This window comes from Anguilla rostrata, chromosome 9 (genome assembly GCF_018555375.3).
Source record: "Anguilla rostrata isolate EN2019 chromosome 9, ASM1855537v3, whole genome shotgun sequence".
NCBI classification, from domain to species: Eukaryota; Metazoa; Chordata; class Actinopteri; order Anguilliformes; family Anguillidae; genus Anguilla; species Anguilla rostrata.
The window spans coordinates 51423909-51449334 of NC_057941.1; the positions used below are offsets into that span (position 1 = coordinate 51423909).

Below are 25426 nucleotides of genomic sequence, written 5' to 3' on the forward strand. Positions count from 1 at the left end.
GCTTTAAGACAGGATTTAAAAAAAAAACAAAAAAAAGAGTTTTCTGGTTCTCAGCATCCAGTAATCTATTGTGTAACATCTATGAATTGTCCATAAACCCATGTTAGATTAGGGAATCCTTTCTATTAATCAGGATTGGGTGATATTTCATCTAATTTTCCTGAAGAATCAGGGTCATCATTAAATCAAACAATTCAAACAATGTAAAAATTACACCCAAAACATTTATGGAATTTCATTTTTGAAAAATGCATAGACTGGTCCATATATGTAAATTAATATTTTTTAATAGTTATTTGTGCCATGCTTTTAAAAAACACATTCTATAGGTGTACAGTATTTATGTTTTACATGCTTATTTACTGCACGCTGGGATTGGCTCCAGCACCCCCCACGACCTTGACCAGGATAAGCGGGTATAGATAATGGATGGATGAATGGATGCTTATTAACAATGACCTTGTCAGAGAAAGACTTGAGGTGGACTATTTAATAGGCAATGGGAACAGATAAATAGTACAAATCAATGAAATGAAATACATGTGCCTACACATTTTCAAATATGACTACCTTCAAGGGAACCAAAAGTAGCCCACAATTTTCAGATCTCTAGCTGCCCCTAGTGCCTATCCTCCAGAGATCTTCTGTTTGGCTCTGCAAATACAAATCTACGCAATCTACAGTCTCTGTTGCCTTTTTCTGTTGGTTTGTCGCAATGCCGCAATTAGCCATTTAAATGTTTCATGGGACTGTCTGCTAATGACCGTTTTCATGCCACTTCTGTAAACAAAACACAAAACGGGCATATTTAGCACAATCTAATTAATCTCAGCAGGCCCTAATTGAGGCCTCTATGCTCCTGCATTCATGTGGTAGGGACACCAAACATTGGCACACAAAGAACTTTATGTAAATAACATTTCCTTATTACATCATGTACAATGAAGATAAATGTTTCATTGGATAAACCTACAGTTTTAACTTAAATTTGTTATAGCTATATTTTTTTGGTTTTCTCAATGAAAAGTTTTTAGGTTCATTTGAATGAATCTAAAAACTTTCATTTGAGAATACTTAAATGATATACAGTGCCTTCTGTAATGTTTGGGACAAAGGCTTTTTTTTTTCTTGATTTGGCTCAGTACACCACAATTTTAGATTTGTAATCAAACAATTAACACTTGGTTAAAATGCAGATTCTCAGCTTTACATAAAGGGCATTTCATATATTTTGGTTTCACTATGTAGAAATCACAGAACTTTTTATAAATATTCACCTCAGTTCAGGGCACCATAATGTTTGTGACATCTTAATGTTATGTATATGAACGTAGTCATATTTAGTACTTTTTTTCCCCTTTTTTAGTACTGTTTTGCTTATCCTTTGCATGCAGTGACTGCTTGAAGTCGGTGACCCACAGACATCACCACGTGCTGAGTATCTTCTCTGGTGGTGCTCTGCCAGGCCTGTGCTGTAGCCATCTTCAGCTCCAAATTGTTTTCGAAAAAATTAGTTGCCTTAAGTTTTCTCTTCAGCATATGGATGCATGTTCAGTTGGATTCAGTTCAGGTGACTGGCTTGGTCAGTCAAGAACTTTTCAGGTTTTTAAATTGCGTTTAACACCTTGAACAGATCAAGAACACTTCCACTTCCAAATTCATTCTGCTGCTGCTATCAGAGGTTACATCATCAATGAAGAAAGAAAGTGAACCAGTACCAGTACCTGTGGCAGCCATACATGCCAAACCATGACACCTGTTTCACAAGTGATGTGGTACGCTTTGGTTTTTGGGCAGTTCCTTTTGGCCTTCGAACTCTTGCCATCATGGCTAACTAGTCGCTTGCATCTTGCACTGTAGCCTCTGTAGTTTTGTGGACAGTAGTCACTGACACATCCACACCTGCCTCCTGAAGAATGCTTCTGATCTGTTGGACAGGTGTTTGGGGGTGTAATGTAATATTAGACAAAGGGAACCGGAGTAAACATGAAATACATTTTTAACATTTTTATTTCATTCATATTTAATGAAAAAAGTTATTAAACACCCACATCACCCATGTGAAAGAGTAATTTCCCCCTTAAACTTAAACGCCTTTAGCAGCAATAACTATTACCAAAAACTTCCTGTAATTTGGTGTCATTCTTTTACGTCACTGTGGAGGAATTTTAGCCCACTCTTTGCAGAACTGCTTTAATTCAGACAAATTGGTAGGTTTTCAGGTATGAACTACTCATCTCAGGTCCTGCGACAGCATCTATATTGGCCTCAAGTCAGGACTTTGACTAGGCATTACATTACATTACATTACATTTATTTGGCAGACACTTTTATCCAAAGTGACGTACAAAAAGTGCATTTCATGGTCATGGGCCACTCCAAAGCTTTAATTTTGTTTGATTTCTTTGCTTTTGTGTTTTGGGTCATTGTCTCGCTACCTAACCCAATTAAGCTTCAGCTCATGGGCAGATGACTAGACATTATCTTTAAGAATTTTCTAGTATGGCGTACAATTCATGGCTCCTTCAACAACGGGAAGTCCAAGTCCCAAGACAGCAAAGCATCTCTACACCATCGCACTACCACCACCATTTTTTTAAACTTTTGGTACTGTATGATGTTCTCACTGTGAATTTCTGTATTCACTAAGTAACATAGTAGGACCCCAGTTATCAAATAGCTCCAGTATTAGCTTATCTGTCCACAAGACATCATTCCACAGGGCTTGAGAATCATCAAGGTGGAATTGTTTTTGCAAGTGTGAGACAAGCATTGCTGTTTCTCTTAGTTTAGCAAGGGTTTGCTGGTTGGCTTATCCGGTTATGGCTCGATTCTTGTTAGTGTGTATGGATGGATGTAATCTTAACTGTGCCAATGCCGACTGTCCAGTGACGTGCATAATTGGCGGGACTGTGACTCAGAATTAGGGAGGGTTCAGTTAGCAGGGATCAGGATTTCATTACTTTCTAGCGACCACACACATACACACACACACACACACACACACCTCTGGTCAGCTGGCCACTTGCAAGGCCACCTGTTGTAAGCTGCACATGAAGTATATGATACGATACAACTTTATTGTCAGTTAGCACTGAAATTCATTTAGCATCCTTAGGCAGTTCCGTTCAAGAGATTACACACAGATGAAACATACAGTTACACATGTGACACTTTTCATAGACGTACATAACACATCAAACAGTCGTGACAGACATACACGTCAGATTATATCCTCTGGATTCAGGTCTCGGTTAGCAGCACACTGATTCTTCCTCTCAGTGCGAGCCCAGCGTGCGAGCTGCCCCTGTAACAGGAAGTGACACATCGCGTGCTTCAGAGAAGAGCGTGTGCTCGTCTGCGCTGTCCTGCCTCGGAGGCCAAAGGTCAACTTATGAACGCTGACATATGATTGGGCAATCAGACTTGGGCATAAATACATAAGAAAACCAAAAAAAAAATTTTTTTTTTTAAATAAATAGATTTAAAAAAATAATGATTATATATATATATACACACACACACAGGCATAAATACTGTGTATATGAGTGGTTTTAATTCATCCTATTTAGATTCCCTATTCACCTACAGTATTGCTGATTTTGTTCTGTAGGAAATGTGAAAATATGCCCACCGATTTGCCTATGTCTACTGCCCCCCTGAGGTGTAGACGTGGTATAGCAGGAGAGCAAGGCAGAAGCACTTTGTGGCCTAACGTGCCATGACCTTTCTGTCATGCCAATGTCTCTTCAAGCTCACTTCTGATTGGCAGCCCACTTAACCGATGCACTGCCGAGTGGTTAAAAAGCGTAAATCACCACAGTGTTTAGTTAAACAACCCTTCAGAAGATAAATACCAACTTCTCCGGTGGTGGGCAATATGAGATATGAGACCTTTATCACTTTCAGGATTTAAAAAAAAATTGCAATAATTTCACACTCAACTGAATTAAGTGGACATAATATTGTTGTATTTGTTTTATTTGTTTTTTTTTAGTATAATATAAAATTATTATTATTTTGTTTAACACAAAAGGTTAATGGTACCCAGGTAGCCCACCTGACTTGCTCTAAAAGAGCCCAGCTGTGTCAAAGAACCCGCTACTCACATGTTACCTGGGCGTGCGTGTGCAACACTGATGCAACAGTTACAGGGCCTGCCCCCTCCCAAAAGGCCTGTTCTACCAGGGGTTCATCAGGTGCGCTTTGTTTTGGGGTGGTGTCCCCCCCCGAGGTCTGCCTGAGGGGGATACAAGCCCTTAGGTGCCACCGAAAAACAGTAAACATAACACTCATTAGCAGTAATTACCCTCTAATTGGACGCCGAAACGTTGTTACCGTGAGCAGTCGCCGGGGGAGTCCATCTTGGATTCCGCCCCTATTTGCGATAACGAGACCCCGGGAGCCCCGGGGCGGCGGCGAGGTTCCGGGGCGCGGCCCAGCCCGTCCCGTCCAATCAGCTCGCGACGTCCGGCCCACGCGGCTACGCTGGGCGCAGCAAACCTGTGGAGCCAGGTACACGCGGTTCAGTCTGGAGCAGCAGGAGAGGAGAGAGCCGGTAGCAATGCCGTGTGTGTGTGACTGTCACAGTTTAACACAGAAGCTCATCATATTAGCATAGATTTATTTTGCCGTCTCCGGTAGATATTTAATTACCGTGACAGATATCTGAGAGCGAGGTCAGATTATTAATATTTCAATATCGCCGAGCATATTCAAAAGCCCATTTGTGGTCATTTGCACGCCTTGGCTGCTGAATGATGTTGATCAATGATGCGCAGCGTGTCAGGGTCGATAAGTGCTTGTAGAGACGGCAGGTATAATTGCACATTTACACTTTTTAATTTTATTTTGTCATGCTGGGTTCTTACAGCAGTCACACTGCTTGCCTTTTCCCATCTGTCAGTTTGGGGAGGAGGTGGGGGGGGGGGGGGGGCAAGAGAGAAAGTGAGTGAGAGAGGGGTTTCTTCTCTTTGTTCTCTTCCGTTTAAATCTACTTGCATACTTGACAATATTTACTGCATGAATGTTGCGCCAATAAATCACACAGTAAAACTGAACGGGGCTAGCAGAGATGATGACAGCATGTTTGTAAAGGGATTGCATAACCTCTCCTCCTCCTCCTCCTCTTCCTCCTTCACCTGCTGCTGCTCCATGCTTCAGGCCCTTAATTCCACATCAATATTCACCTTTGCTAATTGCTCCCCCTTCAGGTTCATGTGTGCATGATTTAATAAGCACTCAGGCGTATACTGTTCCACTCTGTCTGAAACAGGCCTGCCTGTTCAACTGCCAGCCCGGGGCCTAAATGTGGCCTGCAATAGACACACTCCTCGAGATTTAACCCTTTTAGGAGTAGCTGTTTATCAACATTCTAAAGTCAATCAAATTATGTCACTCCATTGTCTCAGAATTCTATGTCAGTGTTCTAGAACTCCATTAATTAACAGCAGTGATTGTGACATTTACATTAGAATGTTCAGTTAAGGACATTCTAATCACTTATTTCTGATCTTTGCAACTTTAAGTGCGAATCACTGGGAAGGAAAAGAAAATACATGTTACTCACAAATTCAGAAATTGTGCATTTGTTGTTCAGGTCTGCCTCAAAGCAGTGTTAGCAAACCTCCAACTTAGCAACAGAATGATGTCACAACTGTGTGTATTTTAACAAGGGATCTGCTTTACTCACACACAGTTACAATTCTTCTTCATACTTCGTTTTATACACAATAAATGCTTTGGCCGATTTGCAACATTTAAAAAAAAAAAAAATTATCTGACCCCCTGGTCGAAATAGTTCAAGAACCCTGGTGACAGATTCCATCTCACCAACGCCCTTTATAAGTACCTATGTCGTTGTCCAATCCAGACTGATGTAATCACAACAATATGATTTTTTTACATACCCAATAAGTAGCAGTAATTTTGAACAGGTGTTTGAAGGCACCAATGTTCCCATTCCATCTAATCACAGTGTCCCTAAATTGCTACTGAACCAGATTTCTGGCTGGGATGTTCAGACAAAGGCTGTTTTTCTCTCATCAACATAACTCTCTTGCTGTCTTTCTCTTTTTCTCTACCTTTATCTCTCTCTCTCTCCCTCTCTCTCTGGCTATCTCTCTTTCAAGTGCACGCAGACAATAGATTTTCACTCCCAGACAAGTAAAAATATTTGCCTGCCATTTTGCGCCCCATTCATCTTTGGGGAGAATACGGAGTTGGAAGGAGGCCGATCAATCCTTGTTACCGGGACCGGGCTGCGTTCCAGGCGGCAGTGCCGGCACCGTATTACCACGAGAGAAACGGAAAAGAACAAGACACCAAGCATAAATATGAAATATAATATAAAAGTTATAAAAATAAATAGGTATTTTAAATATTGTGTTCCCCCCCCCCCCCTCCTCCGTTGCTTATTTCCTTTTATTTATTCGAGTCAGTTCAGTTTTAATTCAGCGGACTGTTGGCGTCTTACCTTCAGTTCAACTGCGCTGCTGCCCTCTTGTGTTTTTGACAGAGAAATGCAGGCATTTTTTTTTTTTTTTAATGGGGGTGGAAAAGAAGGGTTCACTGCATTTACAGTCTCCTTAACACATTCTCTCCATCTTTAATCCTACAGTAAAACCCTGGTACATGCAGAAAGTAATATGCTTTAATATCTCTTTTTAGTGCATTTTGATGTGAGAAAACTAAGTGTGTTCGTAGATATATAAGGAAACATACATGTATATGTGCCCGTGGTTGTGGAGGGTGGTTCAGCCATGTTGTTTTTAAACCACTTTAAGAGCCGTTTTCATTCTCTTCCAGGATTGCTTCCTGTGATGTCACAATCACAACCGGCGTGTGCACAAGGAATCCAAGAGTCTTGGTAGGCTGTCCCACGATTCACCTTTTGTACTTGAGTACTGAAACTATTATTAAGGTCTAATTAAACAGCCCCCGGCTCAATCCTTCAAGAAGGGCACTCGACGTGAAATCTACAGGTTAGCTTAAGGTTAATAATTAATTTAGGGCCCTGGTACTTTTAATTAAATAAATGTTGCGGCATCACATCCATTTTAGTTTGGATATGCCCCACAGCAGGGCTTAAGTTCGCACACAATCCTGTGTTAAATGAGCCTAACAGGACAGGGCAATTTGTACGGGCTCATTTGCTGCCATAAAGAGCTCCTAGGGTGGAATTGTTTGTGTGGAGAACCGAAAAATGATGATGATAAAGTCCGACACGACGGAAACGAAAGATTTGTCAGGTGAGAGGAGAGGAGGGGAGGAAAGAAACAGGGATTAACCAAGGTCAAAAGGTCAGGTGATTTGATTAAAAGTGAGGCGCTGCTATTTCCTGTTGTCGTCTCGTGCAAGGTGCTCCGCCTAATTTTTGTCCGGCAACACAATCGGCGGTGCACAGCGTGCGCAGGTTACTCACCGACCCAGGCACGGTTGTGTGCGTACATTCAAACCGGAACTGCGCCAGACTGAACAGCGGAACTCAAAGAAACTGCTGAATCGGCCTCTCTGCGTACTTCAGCTGCCCGTGTCGCTCGCTTTGTTGGAGGGCAAAATTCCGGCTCAGACACCTTGTAGGTCGAAATGTCCTGTCAATAAAGTTTTCAGTTTTGGATGCTAAATACGTTTGTGGTCTTCTCCAGCAGTTAACCTACGTGATAATTTGCTTGCTTGATAATGCATCAAATAGGATAAATAGGAGGACAGCCGGCAGAGGTTTGGACAAGCTGCGTTTTTGTTTAAATCTGTGTTTCTGCCGATGCCGTGATTCCTCGGCGCCCAGATCTGATCGCTCGACCCGACCCGAGGGCTGCGGAGCAGATCCCGCCTCGGCCAAGATGTGACACTGCTCCGTCTCTCCAGCGCTGAGGGCTTCTCAGAAGATGGAATTACCTGATCAATTAATCAGCAGCGTGAATTCAATACGCCCAGTACCCTGCCTGGAAGGTTCCATTCCCCGGGCAAATGGATATTGACTCAAGCTCAATTTACGCTAACCGCAAGCTAACAACAAAACAACCTCACGCAGGCAACACAGCGTGTGCACTACGCGAATGAAGAACCCCCGTAGCAGAGAGGCCTTTATTGGTGAGACTTTGATCAAGGGTGAACTCTCGCCGTGGTAAAAATAAGAAATTACAAATACGAGAAGACAATGGACAAAATTAACAGCAACAAAAAAAAAAAAATCACACATTGTGTTGTCATTGTGTCATAATCGCAACTTGGCACATTGTGAAAGCTGGGTGGGTTAGTACTATAGAATCGAATGCAAGTGTCATTAAAATCCAAGAATTCAAAGCCAAAATATAATCATCAAATTCATGTGTATAGAACAGAAACACTCTACCGGAGGCAGCCGTGGATGTGCCAGTGACTACTGCCCACAGAAGACTTCACAAACATGACTGCAGAGGCCACACTGCAGGATGCAAGCCGCTAGTTAGCTGCAAATCGAGATGACCAGAGTGGTGGCAAGAGTACAGTCTACAAGACAAAAGGAACTTCCCAAGATCCAAAGACATGCCCCCCCCCCCCATCTGTGAAACATGGGGGGGAGTTATGTCATGGGCATGTATGGCTGCCACAGATACTGGCTCACTTGTCTTCATTGATCATGTAACTGCTGGTAGCAGCAGAAAAATGTTCAACATTCAAGTTCAACCAAATGCCTCCAAACTCATTGGACATTGCTTCGTCCTGCAGCAAGACGAGGATCCCACGCATACTGCCAAAGCAACAAAGGAGTTTCTCAAAGTCAAAAACAGGAAAATTCTTGACTTGGGCAAGTCATTCACGTTATCTGACTCGAAACGAACATGTGTTTCATATGCTGGGGGGGGGGCTAGGAACCAAAAAGTTCTGTAATTTCCACATGGTGAAACCAAAATGAGCTCATCACAACTATGCAACTTTACCCTGTAACCTCTGTGTCTTCAGCTGTGCACTTTGAAAAGCGATGCGTTTGACCTTGGCACAAAAAACCCAACGCCCCGTTAGCCAGGACCTATTAATTAAATTCAGCGAGCGAAGCTCGCGGGGGAGAGAAGGATTTATTGGCCGTCAGCAGTCCCTTGGCCTTAGTCGCCGTGCCGACGAGATTAATCCAATCTCCAGCGTAATTACGTCTCAGATATGTCTTCGGTCGAGTAGCAGTTCCTCTTATTAGCTGCAAAAATTGTCTTTCAACAACCGCTCCTGCCATCGGTTATAGGCTGTTACGACCCAAACCATTCCCAGACAGATTCAGAGACAGGTCCAGCTTACGTCGACAAAGGAAAACATACCAGTGAACCATTTCAACGGTCGAAAGCTCCAGAGCTGTATATGTGTTGCACCACACTACCTTTGGTTTTACAGTATGTGTGCGCTTAGTGGCCACCTGCAGGAAATGATATGGTCTTTACTAGAATTCATGCACAGGGTCTCTTTGAAGGAAAAAAAGACAAGCAAAACAGCTTAATTTGAGATATAACCTAGTGGTCGCAGTTACCTTGTGTGTCTCATTTTGGACAATATGGTGTAAGAGGGAAATTATACTGGGACCCAGAAAAGGCTGACATTTGAACGAGCCAGCATGCTGGGACGCAGCGTGTACTTCAAAGGACCCGAGAGCCTTGTGGTAAAACAATAAGTCACTCGGACTTCCTCTGAATGGGCAGGCCATTTGGCTCTCTGGAATGTTACCACCTGGACACAACCAAGATAAGGGGAACTAGTCTCTTTGCCTGTGGTTGTGGGTGTGGGTGTTTTGGGGTCATAAAGGGTGAAGCGACCGGCACCTGGTGGGGGCACTACACGGGACAGTACCACACTGCCCACATATGGACCCCTCTGACATTACACTTTGTATTTCTTTTCTGGATCTGGACTTTAAATCATCTGTTTATCCTATTTACAAACCCCAGAAAACCGTACAAACCATGCACATGTTTTCATTGTATTATTGTATTATGCATTATGTAATAATAACATGGATTGCATGTACAATGGTTAAACAAAAGGGTATTTTCATGACAACTGCACCATAATATTACATCCACTTGGCATGTTTGGTATGTACATTTTCTCCATGGTTCAAGCCATTGAATGAAATATGTTTCATACCAAATAGAATTTGAAAAAACATAGTTTCAGCAACTCAGGAAAAAACTAACACAATGGAATGTCCTCTCTGGTAATCATCTCCTTTTCCCGATTTCCCCACTGATTGTTTTAACAGCAGCCCCAAATGGTGGGGGCCGAAATTCGAGATTTATGATTCGGACAGGTTAATTTATGGCAATGCCGCCTAGACCAAACGCGGGATTTGGCTTAAAAGGAAGGGAGACAAAGCAATCGAGGAAGATCGTAATCGACTTCCCACCGTGCACATACTAGGCTATGTGTTCTGTGTGTAGCTAAACAGGCTGGTAAGAACTCTTTTACTCTGTATTTCTGTTTTTAACCTTTATAATTGATTTTGAATTTAAAGATAACAACCTACCTGCCTGTTAAATAAATTCTTCTGATTTTAACTTGCGTGGTCTTCATGACTCTAATCCATTTTATCTTCTTTTCAGCCGTGATTCCGTTTAAATACTCAGGGGGGCAGTTCGGACGGGGGCCTCCTGATCAGGGGTCTAGTACAGTAAAACGTCTTTAGTGGGGTCTTCAAGTTAGATAGGTGACCACGATCTGCCTGTTAAGGGATTGGTGGTATTGGTTCTGGTGTTTTGGCTTAAGAGAACCCATGGGCGTAATACGCCGGTTCTTGTCAAATTCGCCTGAAGGAGCCCGATAGATACGCACCGTCCTGGGCTCATAACTGTCGATGACCTATCCATGTAAGCCAGGCATGGAAGGCATGTATTATGGTGGTCAGCCTCCTACCCTCTGGATTCCTCGCCGAACTGAGATTTAACAATAATGCTAAACCCGGGAGCATATATTGAGGAATGATGGCACAAGCTAGAGTCGAGTGTAACCACTCCCAAGTTCCACGTATAGTTAAACCCAAATTTTAAATTATCATGTAAAATGGAGTCAGATTAAAACGAGAGTAAACATAGTAACTATTACGCTTTCTTGCTGTAGTCACGGATAGATCGGGTGTGTTGTTCCGCGTATTTGTGAATATTCTGATGCTCCCATTGGAATATTGACAGTCCGGCGACAGATCGGATATATCTCTGATGACAGCATAGCCCCGTTTACGAACGGAGAGTAACCTGAATGCTACTGATCCGTTTTAGGCCAGTTTTAAGCGGGATATGAAGCAGCGCCTTCATATCTAACCCGTGGCAACGGAACCAGTGCATTCTTAATTATAATTGTGCCCTGTTCTTACGAACAGAGGAAAAATAACTAACATCTCGGTTTTGAATCACACCAGCCAAGGGAGAACACGCGATACCTTCCCCTCCAGCTACAAACCCTCATTGGTCTAGCTGTGAGGTGTTTACAAGTGGTGACCCCGACGTGATTGGAAGTATCTGGAGTGTTCCCTGAAGTTTCTGCTGGTGTTTTTCATCCCGGCGTGATACCCTTCACTGTGGGTATCTCGCATTTTCTTCTCTGGGTTTCCTGATCCTTGGTGTGGTGAGTGACACAATTCTCATATATTAGCCTGTGCTAGGGAGAGTTTTTTAGTCACTGCATAGGGGATCGACATATCCCAGACAGGCCTGGGACCGTAGAAACCAGGCATTTTCCATATTACTACCCTTCGGGGGAATGCATAAACAGGGAAAGAGAGAAGCTTAGGCTGGCATGTTTTTAGGAAATGTGTTGTGCTAATACGGCAAAATGCGTTTTTAGAAAAAACTAGCCTATAGCAGTAGATGGTTGCGTATGTGTAAGAAATGTAAACGTTTGTAGAAAGGAAGGGAGTTTTGATGCAAGGCTTACTACTGTTTCTGCGCAGAGGCGCAGAAAACCTTGCTCAAACTCAGGAGAAATGAGGCACTGGTGAAAAGCCAGTGAATTTTGAAGGTGAACAGAGTGGTATACTGTTATGAAAGGCTAAAAAGCAATAGAAGGTGAACAGTGAGAGAGTTTATAGCTGCCAGGAAGCGTGTGCAAGCACAGAATGCACACGCGAAGAAGTTTGAACTTTGCTAGGGGGCTAACCCAGGAAAAGTGGCATGCTTCTTGTTATATTTAAATTAAATAATATTAAAACACTGCTGAATGCTGAATCAGGTGCATAACCTCGGCTTCAAAGTTCCAGCCCTGAAAGCAGAGTCTGTGCTGATCCTTAAACCCAGGTATGGCCCTGCGGCAGTACACACGTCTCAAGACCTCTGACAGTGCAGACTGCAGCTGCACCAAGTTTTGAAACTGTTCGTATCTGTCCGGAGAAAACCATACTTTAAGTCTCAGAGATCGAGGCCGGTACCAGTGTAGTCACTGAACCTCTGAGTACCGTGCCCGATGTAATGTCACATGACCGCTGAGTGCCACGGCAAATGCAAGTCTCCATCCCTCTGAAAGTGTAGCCTCAGGCTACAACAAGGGTGTCGACCGTCTGGAATTTGCCACATGTGGGACTCATGTCTAAAGACCTCTGAGACTGGTGAAAAGGTATCAGGACACAGAACTTCTGCATTTCTGAGGTGCTGGAACCAAGGTCCTTGGCCTGTGTTATCTGTCTCAGTAAACAGTGGTGTACTATTAATTAAATAAATAGGTTAGGATTTATGAAACAGTTGAGATAAGCCAGTGTAGAAGGTAAAATTCCAACATGGCTTACAACCAACCAAAAAATAGACTTTGGCCTATTATAAATAAAATAATCAATAGCCTAGAGCTAAATTAAGTTATATAGGCATAGGTGTGCCACCATTCACCTTTCTTTAGAAAGCTCGCTTTCAAAAAAGTGTAGTGAATTCTGGAGTACCCTATTGTTTTCATCTGGGTTTTTATTCTGTGTGTTTTAGCGGCACAAGGAGGAAATCAGAGGATTTAAACTAATAATATTAACTAATAATATATTAATTATTAACGCATGCCTGTGCACGCCATTTAGAAACGGTTAGAATTCACTAACAGACTTATTTGGGTGCCAATTACATTAGCCAAGGCATGTTAGATACTAGAGATCTAATGGTATTTTTGTGTGAATTTCACCATAGCACAACATATACATATTAGAATCTTTAGCAAACCGTTGATAAGCCAGTCAAATGCCATAAATGAATATAATGTCATCAAACTTTAACTCAACTAATAAGGGCCAGTATCATCTGTGCCTGCAATGAAAATTATTTAAGGAAGAAGTCTTCCAAACTACATATCTCAAATAAATAAATAAATAAATAAGGAGAAGAAGCACTTACTCCTAAGTTTACATCAAGTTTGTCTTTTAACATTAAAATGTTGAAAGGGGTGTCATTTTTTGGCAAGGACTGGCTTACTGGTATCACTTTATTCTACTTTCCTACATTTTCTCTCCGTAGATCTCCTCCTTCTTTTTCATTTACTGTTCCTCCTCCTCCTTTCTCCCTTCTCCCCACCGGTCTGTCTTGTTCTGTTTCCCCCCCTTCTCTGTCAGTTGTTGAATATTTAAGGAGCAGTAAACCTACACTCCCAAGACAGTGTCTGATTTTCTTTTTGTTTTTTCATCTTTTTATTTTTTGTCAGTTGTGGTTTAACCCCCAAATTATGCAGATAGTAACCATACCTAGATTTTCTCTTCTTTGCACAACTACAGGCAAAGAGTTGCACCTCAAGGGGATGAGTGGACAGTTTAGTGTGAAATTCTGAAAGGTCATTTATAATGTAAGCAGTTTCACTCTAACTTTAAACAGGCTCACACTTGGTGTACACCAGAAAATTTGTCTAATCAAATTTGTTCATTAGGGATCACCCATCTTCTATTAAGAACTCATCATTCTAACCTCAACAAGAAGGGGCACCAAATTTCCAGCACAATCCAATCCTAAAATACAAGGAATACCATGAGAAACAAAAAACACTATCCTATGTGATTCTATGAATTTCTTGGTGCAATAATGAATTTCTCCTATACCATTAACACATGGTATTAGACAACATTTCTTCAGTCTGCTTCAATTAAACTATTTTACAGTAATTACCATTCCAGTAATTTTCAACTTTTTGATAAATGTTTGTATGTATGTATGTAGGCATTGTATGTTTCTGAACACTACTTGTCTTATATGTCTTAATTTATGATTTTGGTGTTTTTCTTTATTTTTTGTTCTTTATTTTTATACTATCATTTTCAATACCCATCCATACAAAATGTATTGGATTTGTCTCCTTTCTTTTTAATTTCCCAAATCCAGTTTATCCAAAATTACAAAGGATATTACCATGAGAAGGACAAAAAACATATTTACCACAAAATGCAGTTGTCATGAAAACTCCGAACTACCTCATTCATATATACCATGTCTTACCAACCTTTTTCCCAATAATCCCACCAAGTGTGTTAAGGTTCAACCTCCGCACAGCCCCGTGGATGTCAACCTTAAGTACAGTGTCTCCAAGACTTTGCTTCGATAGATTCAATCGAGAGGACACCTCCTGGTACAAAGTTCCTACGTCACTGTCAGCTGTCTTGTGAGTTTTCCTGTGCTTAAGAACACGGCGGGCCCCGACTGATGGAATGGACTTAGTGCAACAGGTCATCTGAGGCACAAAAGTTCCCATCTTCACTCCAACATCTGATCCGTTCCATACCATACACACCTCAACCCACACAACCCTTGATATCAGCCTTCCCGGTTATTCCCACCATCAGCCCTACGACCCTGGACCTTCGGCGCCAACCATTTGGGAAAGTGTCCATGACCCCTTGGGAGGACGTTCTGAAGTGTCCCCCATTGGGCCAGAGGGGGGAGCTGTAAGAGGGAAATCAAACTGGGACCCAGAAAAGGCTGGCATTTGAACAAGCCAGCATGCTGGGACCACGTGTACTTCAAAGAACCCAGAGCCTTTTGTAAAACAATAAGTCACTCGGATTCCTCTGAATGGGCAGGCCATTTGGTCTCTGGAATGTTACCACCTGGACACAACCAAGATAAGGGGAACTAGTCTCTTTGTCTATGGTTGTGGTGGGGTGTTTTGGGTCATAAGGGTAGGCCTGACTTGGCCAATGGACGCGAACTGCCATTGGCCCTCTGACATTACACTTTGTATTTCTTTTCTGGATCTGGACTTTAAATCATCTGTTTATCCTATTTACAAACCCCAGAAAACCGTACAAACCATGCACATGTTTTCATTGTATTATTGTATTATGCATTATGTAATAATAACATGGATTGCATGTACAATGGTTAAACAAAAGGGTATTTTCATGACAACTGCACCATAATATTACATCCACTTGACATGTTTAGTATGGACATATTCAGGAAAATTATAGCATTGAATGAAATATGTTTCATACCAAAGAGAAGTTAATAAAACATAGTTTCAATAACTCAGGAAAAAACTAACACAATGGAATGTCCTCTCTGGTAATCATCTCCTTTTCCCCATTTCCCCACTGATTGTTTTAACAGCAGCCCCTAACCGGTGGGGGCCGAAAATCGAGATTTATGATTCGGACAGGTTAATTTATGGCAATGCCGCCTAGACCAAACGCGGGATTTGGCTTAAAAGGAAGGGAGACAAAGCAATCGAGGAAGATCGTAATCGACTTCCCACCGTGCACGTACTATGTGCGCTGTGTGTAGCTAAACAGGCTGGTAAGAACTCTTTTACTCTGTATTTCTGTTTTTAACCTTTATAATTGATTTTGGAAATTGAAGATAATAACCTACCTGCCTGTTCAATAAATTCTTATTTTTAACTTGCGTGGTCTTCATGACTCTAATCCATTTTTATCTTCTTTTCAGCCGAAATTCCGTTTAAATACTCAGGGGGGCAATTATGACGGGGACCTCCTGATCAGGGGTCTAGTACAGTGAAACGTCTTTAGTGGGGTCTTCAAGTTAGATAGGTGACCACGATCTGCCTGTTAAGGGATTGGTGGTATTGGTTCTGGTGTTTTGGCTTAAGAGAACCCATGGGCGTAATACGCCGGTTCTTGTCAAATTCGCCTGAAGGAGCCCGATAGATACGCACCGTCCTGGGCTCATAACTGTCGATGACCTATCCATGTAAGCCAGGCATGGAAGGCATGTATTATGGTGGTCAGCCTCCTACCCTCTGGATTCCTCGCCGAACTGAGATTTAACAATAATGCTAAACCCGGGAGCATATATTGAGGAATGATGGCACAAGCTAGAGTCGAGTGTAACCACTCCCAAGTTCCACGTATAGTTAAACCCAAATTTTAAATTATCATGTAAAATGGAGTCAGATTAAAACGAGAGTAAACATAGTAACTATTACGCTTTCTTGCTGTAGTCACGGATAGATCGGGTGTGTTGTTCCGCGTATTTGTGAATATTCTGATGCTCCCATTGGAATATTGACAGTCCGGCGACAGATCGGATATATCTCTGATGACAGCATAGCCCCGTTTACGAACGGAGAGTAACCTGAATGCTACTGATCCGTTTTAGACCAGTTTTAAGCGGGATATGAAGCAGCGCCTTCATATCTACCCCGTGGCAACGGAACCAGTGCATTCTTAATTATAATTGTGCCCTGTTCTTACGAACAGAGGAAAAATAACTAACATCTCGGTTTTGAATCACACCAGCCAAGGGAGAACACGCGATACCTTCCCCTCCAGCTACAAACCCTCATTGGTCTAGCTGTGAGGTGTTTACAATGGTAAAGCTAATTAAATCAAAATTAAATATTTTTTTATTTAATTTTATTAATTTATTTTTATATTGTTATTACTATTATCATTATTATTATTAATAATTATTATTTATTTATTTTTGTTCACTGATCCCACTCTAGAAGTGCATAACCTGAAATCCTGAATCATTTGCTTTCTAAGTGTATTGTGTGGTCCTTAGTAAGTGTAAAAATACAACTTGTTTGGTAGAAGCTATTTTAATCATAATACACTTGTCCATTGTGAATATCACTTGTAGCAACATAGCTATATGTGTTTGGTTGTTTTAATGTTATCTTATCTTCAGATTATTCATTTAAATTGATATTTTTCTGAATCTTTCATGTTGTTCCAAACAGCCCACACTGAATATATGCTTTATAGGATACGCTATTAGATATGGTCATTAAGCACAAATATCAATGAAAAGTAAAGTGAAAAATAATTGCATTCACATGTTATGGAATATTTTATATAAGATATGGATTGAATTACAAAGACGTCACACTGTATAAATTCTATATGACACCGTTTCAGGTTTACTGAATGTGTAATCAAATAACATATTAATACTGTTCTATCAGTTTTCCGTAAAGTCGTAGTTACCGTAAAAGCCTATAACTGTCATTGTATTTCACACGCCATAAACATAATTCAATGGCTAAGATCACACGAGACGCTTGACTGAATAAAGGCCTTAAATCAGATCTGGGCCAAATATTTTATTTGAAATACTTTAACCCCTTAGACACCAGTAACATCCTTGTAGGTTATCCACCATTGTAAAAAGACATCAGTTTCACCAATATCCGGAACAAAATGGTTCTCTCTTGTGATCGTACACGGTTAAATGATTAGTGAGCGCTTACTGAGAACTTATGGTCCCAATATGACACACATGTACTCTGTCAAAGTTGAATTAACAATGGATTTATTATTATTATTTTTTTTTTTTGCTGTGTAGCCTACGTCTTGCAAAGTAATATTGTCAATATATTTCGTGGAACGTCCACCGGGATTTGCAGACGTGCTTTCCATAAGAAATTACCGGCATCAAAATAGTTAGCAGTATTTCATGTGCATTGAACTCCGCAAACACCGTAGACAGCAATGCGAATCTGCCGTGTGTGAACGACTCTCCCGGGGGGGAAACACCGAGACCCCCCATAACTGTCACCATCTCACGGACTTGCCCTTGATGGGCTATCAGATTATTTTGTTTAATGATAGCAGGAGGTTCAACTGTAAAAAAATAAAATAATAATAAAATACACATTATTTACACGTGCATGCACCCCCCCCCCCCCCCCGCCACCCCATTTTTACACATTTGCATATGGAAATCCAAAGTAATAAAATTCTGATGGTTTCTCTGCTCGCGTGTTCTACTCATAACTATTTTAACATTGCATTCAAAACCCGTGAACTTTATAAGAGATTGTTGAATTGAATGCCATGCGTTTGCCCCAGTGCCTAACTATTACATTTATAACGGTAGTATAATTTAACTCACAGACATAAAAATAAATAAATAAATAAATGGTACACAGCCTTACGAACAGATCAATGGATGGACGTCTCCTGTCCTTAGCAAAGATGCTGCCAGTCACGCAAAAAAAAAAAAAAAAAAAATTGTAAAGAGACAAGAGGCTGTGCGATAAAAAAAATGTTCACGTTTTGTTCCCAGGTCGGTTAAATAAACATAAACAAAAGATCACACGTTCTGGAAGGCATTTTGGAAGCTTTTCGGGTTGCTCCTGCTTATGAACGGATAAGTCAGTTGCGTTGCCGTTGCATTTAATTTCAATAACAGTCTATAGCATTTGTTTTATGGTGCAAACGGAAATGGCGTTCATATATCGCAGCACTAGACGGCAACGTTCGCCAGTCTAGGGTCAGAGTCCTGCTCGTATCGGTAATGGTACACCTCCATTTGATCGCGACACGCCTCCCTTATGTTGTTCAGCCAGCGTTTGATGCCTTTCCTATTGAGATATAAAACCATAAGGAACACCACTCCAATCAGTGCTAAGACAATGCTGAGGAACACATACGATTCTGTCTCCAGGGACGTGTTTGTACAATCCAAATCCCCCCTCCTGAGTTTTTCAAGAGGTATTCCCTTTTTTCTGTGCGGGTCGGAACACTGTAACATGCTCGCGTCGGGGCACTGCGAACTGTTCGTCAGCCAAATGTAGAAACCCTCCAGTTCGCAGTCGCACTTGAAAGGGTTTGACGCCAGGTACACGCGCATGTTGTCGTGCTTGTACAAGCTCGAGACATCTTCTTTCCCTACGGTTTGGATTGAGTTATTGGTCAGTACCAGCACTTCCAAATTCAGAGCGTCCAGGTTTGCGATGGGCGCAGTTGTTAATTGATTTCCGGACAGTTCGAGTGTTTTGAGATTACGCAATCTCACTGTTTCCAGTGCGTCTGACACCTGCACGACTGCGAAACCCAAAGAAGAGTCGTTCAGGCAAAGGTAATGCAGTTTGTGCAAACCGCCGAAAGCTTCGGCGGCGATGTAGACCAATCGGTTGTGACTTAAGTCCAGCGATTCGAGTCGCACGAGTCCCAAGAAAGCGTACGCTTCAATGATCTGGATGTTGTTTCCCGACAAGGAAAGATTCACAAGCTCCAGCTCCGTGCCGTTGGGCGAAAATGTGTCCATAAGTAAAGTTGTGATATTGTAGCCCCTCATGACCAATGTGGTTGCCCACTGGGGTAAATCGGTAGGTACCGTTCTCTCCCGAAGGCTTTGGCACGTTACGATCCCGGTGCTTTCCCTGCACGTGCAGTGCGCTGGGCAGCCATCAGCCTTGGTCAACAAGCACAGGGCGCACATCACTGTCGTCCAGCAGAAATACCGTTGCTTGGGAATACGAACCGCCTTGTTACCATAGTAATCAACCCAGGACTTTCCCCTTTCCATCTTTGAATTCGGCGTCCAGTTCCTGTGGGATACACAGTGTCGTGATCTAACAGTCTATGTTTTGGGAATCAAAGGGTAGGTTGGGGGTAAAACCTCTCAAAAAATCTTACGATAGAACATTCTTAAACCTCACCTCTCGTCCAAAATGAATTTCGCTCTCCTCGCTGAAGTCTATAGGGCACCGTAAAGCTGGTGAGGTGGACCGGGCAGAAACATTCTGTGGATTTTTTTTTTTTTTTTTTTTGACGTCTCGCGGAGATCTCGCTCTGAGGACGCGATCGGTCGAGGTCCGCCAGGATTCTCCTGACTTAAGTTAAAAGCCTCGCCCCCTTTTTGTGATGGGGTGAATTCCACACCGCCGACGTTTTCCTCAGCGGGACATTAATTTCGTGTTGGCAGGTAGACACGTTGGATTTGTGGCTGTGCCAGTAAGAAAAATATAGTGTTTTTTTTTCGATAGCTGCTTTTATATTTGCATTTGGGGTTCAAGTCCTCCTGTACCCAATTAAAGTACACCTGTATGTACTGTGCTTTTCAGTAATAACTGTTTAAACGTGCTTCGTTCATTTATGAAAATTAGTAAGTGCAGATATTTAGTGCTTTAATCAGAGTTCATTGATAAAAGTTACAGACAAAGGCACTTGTAATGCCTTACTTTTTTTTTTTCAAACTGACTGCATTTTGACAACCAACAAAACGAAAGAAAATCGACAACAATAAAACAACTAAATTAAGCTAATCACATCAAATAAATAAAAATAAATAAAACATTCTGAGAAAGGAGGAACGTGACGTGTTTTGAACTTTGGCTTATTTTCCTATAACTGCCGTTGGAAAGGGGCTCAGTGCACGCTGAGCCTCTGCCTTCGAAGAGGCGGTGCTTTCTTTGCGGCACACCAGAAGGCTGATGTCGGTTTACCGCAGTGTGCGTGCGGGCCCGCGCTGAACCTGTACCGCGGCTGATACATAACCCCTGCCTCGGGCGGCGGCTAGAAGCCATTTTACACAAGAATTCCCGGCATACATCAGCCGAGATGGAGAGGGAAACATCAATCACTCCGGCCCCGGGAGTGATTATGTAATCGGAATGTCAGAGATATGTATGCTTTATTTTACAGGACACCAAGGTTGCCACCAATCCTCTTTGAACGAATGCCAATGCAGTGTTTGATGTCCACCGTGAGGGCTTATCCTAAATTATCTTCCGGCACAGAGCACAGCTGTCAGCGCACATAAATGTGATCAACATCTACAGAAGAAGGATCGCCCTCTGCTGGTCTCCTGATCCCACCAGCATCACAGGGCACTTTGGTCCTGGATTGAATCAACATTCATCCTTACTTTTCTCTTATCATAGTAGATGATCTTGCTTCCCAGGAGGATCTTTTCTGACCATATACAGTGTAGACCTCACCCACAGAACTACAGGACCATGGACAGTGTAAACCTCACCCACAGAACTACACGACTGTGGACAGTGTAGACCTCACCCACAGAACTACAGGACCATGGACAGTGTAAACCTCACCCACAGAACTACACGACTGTGGACATTGTAAACCTCACCCACAGAACTACGGGACCATGGACAGTGTAAACCCCACTCCCAGAACTACAGGACAAATCAGCATGAAACAAAATCCCTGAGGAGAGTTTCCAGCACCTTGCCGAATCCATGCTGTGAAGAATTGAGGTTGTTCCGGAAGGAATAGGGGGACCTACCAGGTACTAGATTGGGGTACGCACTGAAGCGAACACTGAGTGTACATTAGTTGCGTGCAGAGATGTGATTTGTGTCTGCATCTGCGTTTGTTTCAATTGAATACAAAGTATTTGCATTTGCATTCCGATAGAAAATGGAAGTGGGCATGGCTTAAGACAAAAGTGAAACAAAAATAAAGAGGAACATATTTATAGCATTATATCCACCGAATGGTTCGGTGTTTATATCCACTGTCACTGATATGCATCAAGTACTGAGACATGAAATGCATCTTGTAGCAATGAACTATGTCAACTATATACAACCTGTTTGCTGAGACCATGTTCTGAGATGACCGAATAGAAAATACATACAGTATATGAAGAACAATCCAACGATAGATTATGTAGGCACAATGGGCCTCATTCGCAGATTCTGTGTTTCAAACGCCAAGGAACAGATGGAACTGATATTTTGACCATTACCTGAGAGTGTTAGTTGCTCTCAAGGTCACTCAGAATAAAATAGCATGTCAGGCTAAATCTCACTTTGCTTAAAAAAACGGTTTGCTGAGCAAAGATATTCTGAGCCCTGGTGTATTGTGCCATTGAAAGAATTTCATTAGGATTCAAGGGTAGGGATGACCGTTCCTTATTCAAGAGATTTAAGCAGACCCAGCAAATGAACAGCACTTTGAGCAGCTAATGTCCACTTCACACAAAGTTTTAATAATGGGAAAAAAAACTACTTATTGTACCACAACCCACGCTCATTTTTTTTTTAAACGTAAAAGATTTAAATATAGTTTTATAGTATATATAGTTGTTTTAACTTGTTGAAGTCCATAGTTGTCATTCAGCCAAAGATCAGTAAAATGTGACATACATATGAACAGTGTGTGTGTGTATTATCAGTACTCGTGAGCTGTGTGATATGTGGTGTGCGAGTGTGGCATGTGGAGTGGAGGGGAATTAGTGTATACATTGGTGTAATGTGTGTAGTGTGTATGATGGTGTGGTATGTGAATGTTTATGTGTGGGTGGTGGTGGTGAGTGTAGTGAGTGATGTGTGTTGTCTAGTGTGTGTTGTCATGAGCAAGTGGGGGTTTCCCCACTCTTTGTATATCCTGACCCCAGCAGTAATCATTGTGCATTCAGTCATTTCCAAAGCCAGCACAACGTTGTCAACAAAGAATAATTCAATTCTTATTATTTAATTATCCTCCTAACCCTTTTACAGGGTTATCATCATTAATCAGATGAGATGCCTCGTTGTTTCACCCTCATCCTTCTCTTTATTGTGTCGTTTCTATCCAAGAAGCAGACCTCAACAGTGGGGTCTTCCAGGTTAATCATTTCATCAGCGGAGAACCACTGAGAAGCCAGGTTTAGTTTTGGCAAACACTGCATGCATTGTGCATTGTGTGTTTGTTTTGGGGGGGGGGGGGGTGGTGGTAAGAGTCATTTCCTTTTTGCAGCAGGTGGGGTGAGGAGAACAATGCAATAGCAATGCCTCCATCATTACTCAAGGGTCTGCCAGTTGGAATTTTACCCCAAGTTGCAGCTTCCCTTTTACAAAATAAATTAATTATACTTTAAAAAAAAAAAAAAAGATTCCATCCATCCATCCATTATCTATTCCCGCTAATTCCTATTCAGGGTCATGGGAGGTGCTGGAGCTTATCCCAGCATGCATTGGGTGAGAGGCAGGAACACACCCTGGACAGGCCGACAAACTATTGCAGGGCACAAGCACACACCATTCACTCATACACTCATACCCAGGGCCAATTTAGTGTCTCCAATTAGCCTAACCTGCATGTCTTTGGGCTGTGGGAGGAAACTGGAGTACCTAGAGGAAACCCACGCAGATAAATTAATTCAATTAAATACAAAAAAAAAAAAAAAAACAAATGACTAAAGATGGGAAGTTGATGAAACATGGGGCAGAACAACACAGTAAATCAAAAATATATCAGTTATTTTAATTTGCCACAGGGGTGTTTGTTTGATAATAAACTCGCTATCCAAGCTAGTTTGATCATAATGATAATCTTTATTAATTTTCCAGACATTCCTATCCAAGGTCACGCACAGGTTAGGCCACTCGGAATCGCAGCGCTCGGTATAAACGGCAGGTTGGAAACATTTTTTCTTGCGACGCGGAGCCACTTAACCAATTAACGGAAACCCCGGAGCAAACCCAGTATAAATAATGAGGGTAATTAATGTCCGCAATCGGTGCAACTGCCAACAGAAATAAAGGGAGACAAATATTCTGCAGGTGCAATTCAGCGGAGATTAGTGCAGGTCCAAATTAACTAGACACAGGAACAGCCTGAACAGGGCGGTTCTAAAGAAGACAGTGGCAGTCAGTTAATAAAACGATATGACAAATGTATTAATTACATTGGCCATATACTTTTAAAAAGCCCATTACCGTTGCAGTCTTGGTGAGTGACTCATGGACTGAAAAGAGCCCTCAGCAGTACATTGGGTTTTACAAATAATTTTTCACATTGAACACATAGTACTACACAATAACTTTATGCTTAGAAAAAAAAGAATCTTTTTGACCCCTTGCCTCCCAGATTATATTCCTCCATTTTCTTTCTTTCTTTATTTATTTAGGTTTGTTGCCCGCAGTATCCTAAAGAAATTCCCGCAAAAAAATATGCCTCGCTACATTCCTCTTATAGAATGCAAAAATACTGTAGGCTACCTCCCATATCCCAAATAAATGTATCCCATAAACAGAACTGGAAACGGTGAATGTCTGTGTCTTTGCAGTTGCCAGTTGCCAGACACAGAGGCGTAAAATACATGGAAACACGCAAATACATAAGTGTAAATACTTCTTTTCAAATTGCTCCTCATCCTTGAACAGAAGGCGGGCGAGCAGGCAACGACCTTCGTAGCAAAAGACGTCCGGGGACGTTGAGTATACAAACGTGAAGGGGGAAGTGGAGAACATTGTCGCTCGGTCACTGATGCGACGTATGCGGGTTGGCGACATTGAAAAGGAAGGACGCCCTGCCGGACGCCGATAAGTAAAGAGGCGGACATCTGCGGGAATTAATACCGCTTCTGTTCACACATTAGCACAAAGTCGCGCGACCGCCGCCCCCTTTCACCGACCAAGGCGAGCAGGTAATCGGCCAAGGACATCTGCGGAGCGCTCCTGATTATGCGCCAATCAAAAGACCGCTGCATCTGCGACGTAGGCGTATCTGTAGCCGCAGCGCGAGCCCCGATTTATTGCACCTGGGATAATGGGACCCAGCCGGCAAAGATACGCTTATTGGACGGGACGCGACCTCTGCCTCGCAAATATTGGTATTGATTTCCGTCAGAAGAATCCATCTTCAGCCCGGACAACTTGACACGACGCCGTGGGGCTGACTCGTTTTTAGACGCAGGACCTGTTTCAGATAGGCCTATGTGTTTGCGACGTTTCAAATCTTTTTGATTCTAGGTTGGTTATTTTGAAAAAGCTGCTGCAGATCACTGAACATTTGCACCAAAACATATTACTAATGTGCAATTTACTCCTAAATGTGGTGAAAACCAATGTTTCTGTTTTTCTTTATGCATTTGGTCAGAAACCTGCAGGGCTTTTATTGTTGTCTGACACAGTTGAAGTTTTTTAAATAATTATCTGTTCTAGGTCTGAGAAGCGCAACACTTGCCACCTGTCACGACCGAAGCCTTCTGCTTCACTTCTCCATGAAGACCCCCTGAATCCCTCCTCACAACCCCCCCACTCCCAGGCATGAGCACAAATACGATCGGAAAGCCGCTGTGATCTTCTCAATCAGATTAAAAAAAAAAAAAAAAAACAAGACACGCACAAAAAAACCTGTTTCACGACATGTTCTTGCTGGAATACTCCTCCTTATGATATTCTCTCTCTCTCTCTGTACTAACACACATGCACGCACACACAATATCTCCTTCTTGCACATAACATCTTTCATGTTTTATTTCTGGTGTGTAATGTCACGTCATCCCAAAGGTCTCTTCTCTGCTCTTTGGCTGGC

The 25426-nt window shown here is 42.1% G+C and overlaps 1 protein-coding gene and 1 long non-coding RNA gene across 3 annotated transcripts in view; one reads left to right on the forward strand and one right to left on the reverse strand.

Annotated features, from left to right (window-relative positions):
• Positions 1–25218, forward strand: part of LOC135264112 (uncharacterized) — a 247325-nt gene extending 222107 nt beyond the window's left edge. Inside the window, exons 3-4 of one of the 2 annotated variants that reach the window (XR_010332603.1) lie at positions 6808–6868; positions 25054–25218. This is a non-coding gene — a long non-coding RNA (uncharacterized LOC135264112). Of the gene's footprint in view, positions 1–6807; positions 6869–20803; positions 21608–25053 lie in introns of those variants that run through there. The other variant, XR_010332605.1, reaches the window with a different exon arrangement.
• waif2 (Wnt-activated inhibitory factor 2) lies at positions 18075–19913 on the reverse strand. The gene is made up of 2 exons (XM_064352758.1): positions 19819–19913; positions 18075–19707 (listed from the first exon to the last, which is right to left on the reverse strand). Exon 2 carries the CDS (start codon positions 19683–19685, stop codon positions 18621–18623), a length of 1065 nt encoding a protein of 354 aa, XP_064208828.1. The 5' UTR covers positions 19686–19707; positions 19819–19913; the 3' UTR covers positions 18075–18620.
• Positions 25219–25426: the final 208 nt, after the last annotated feature.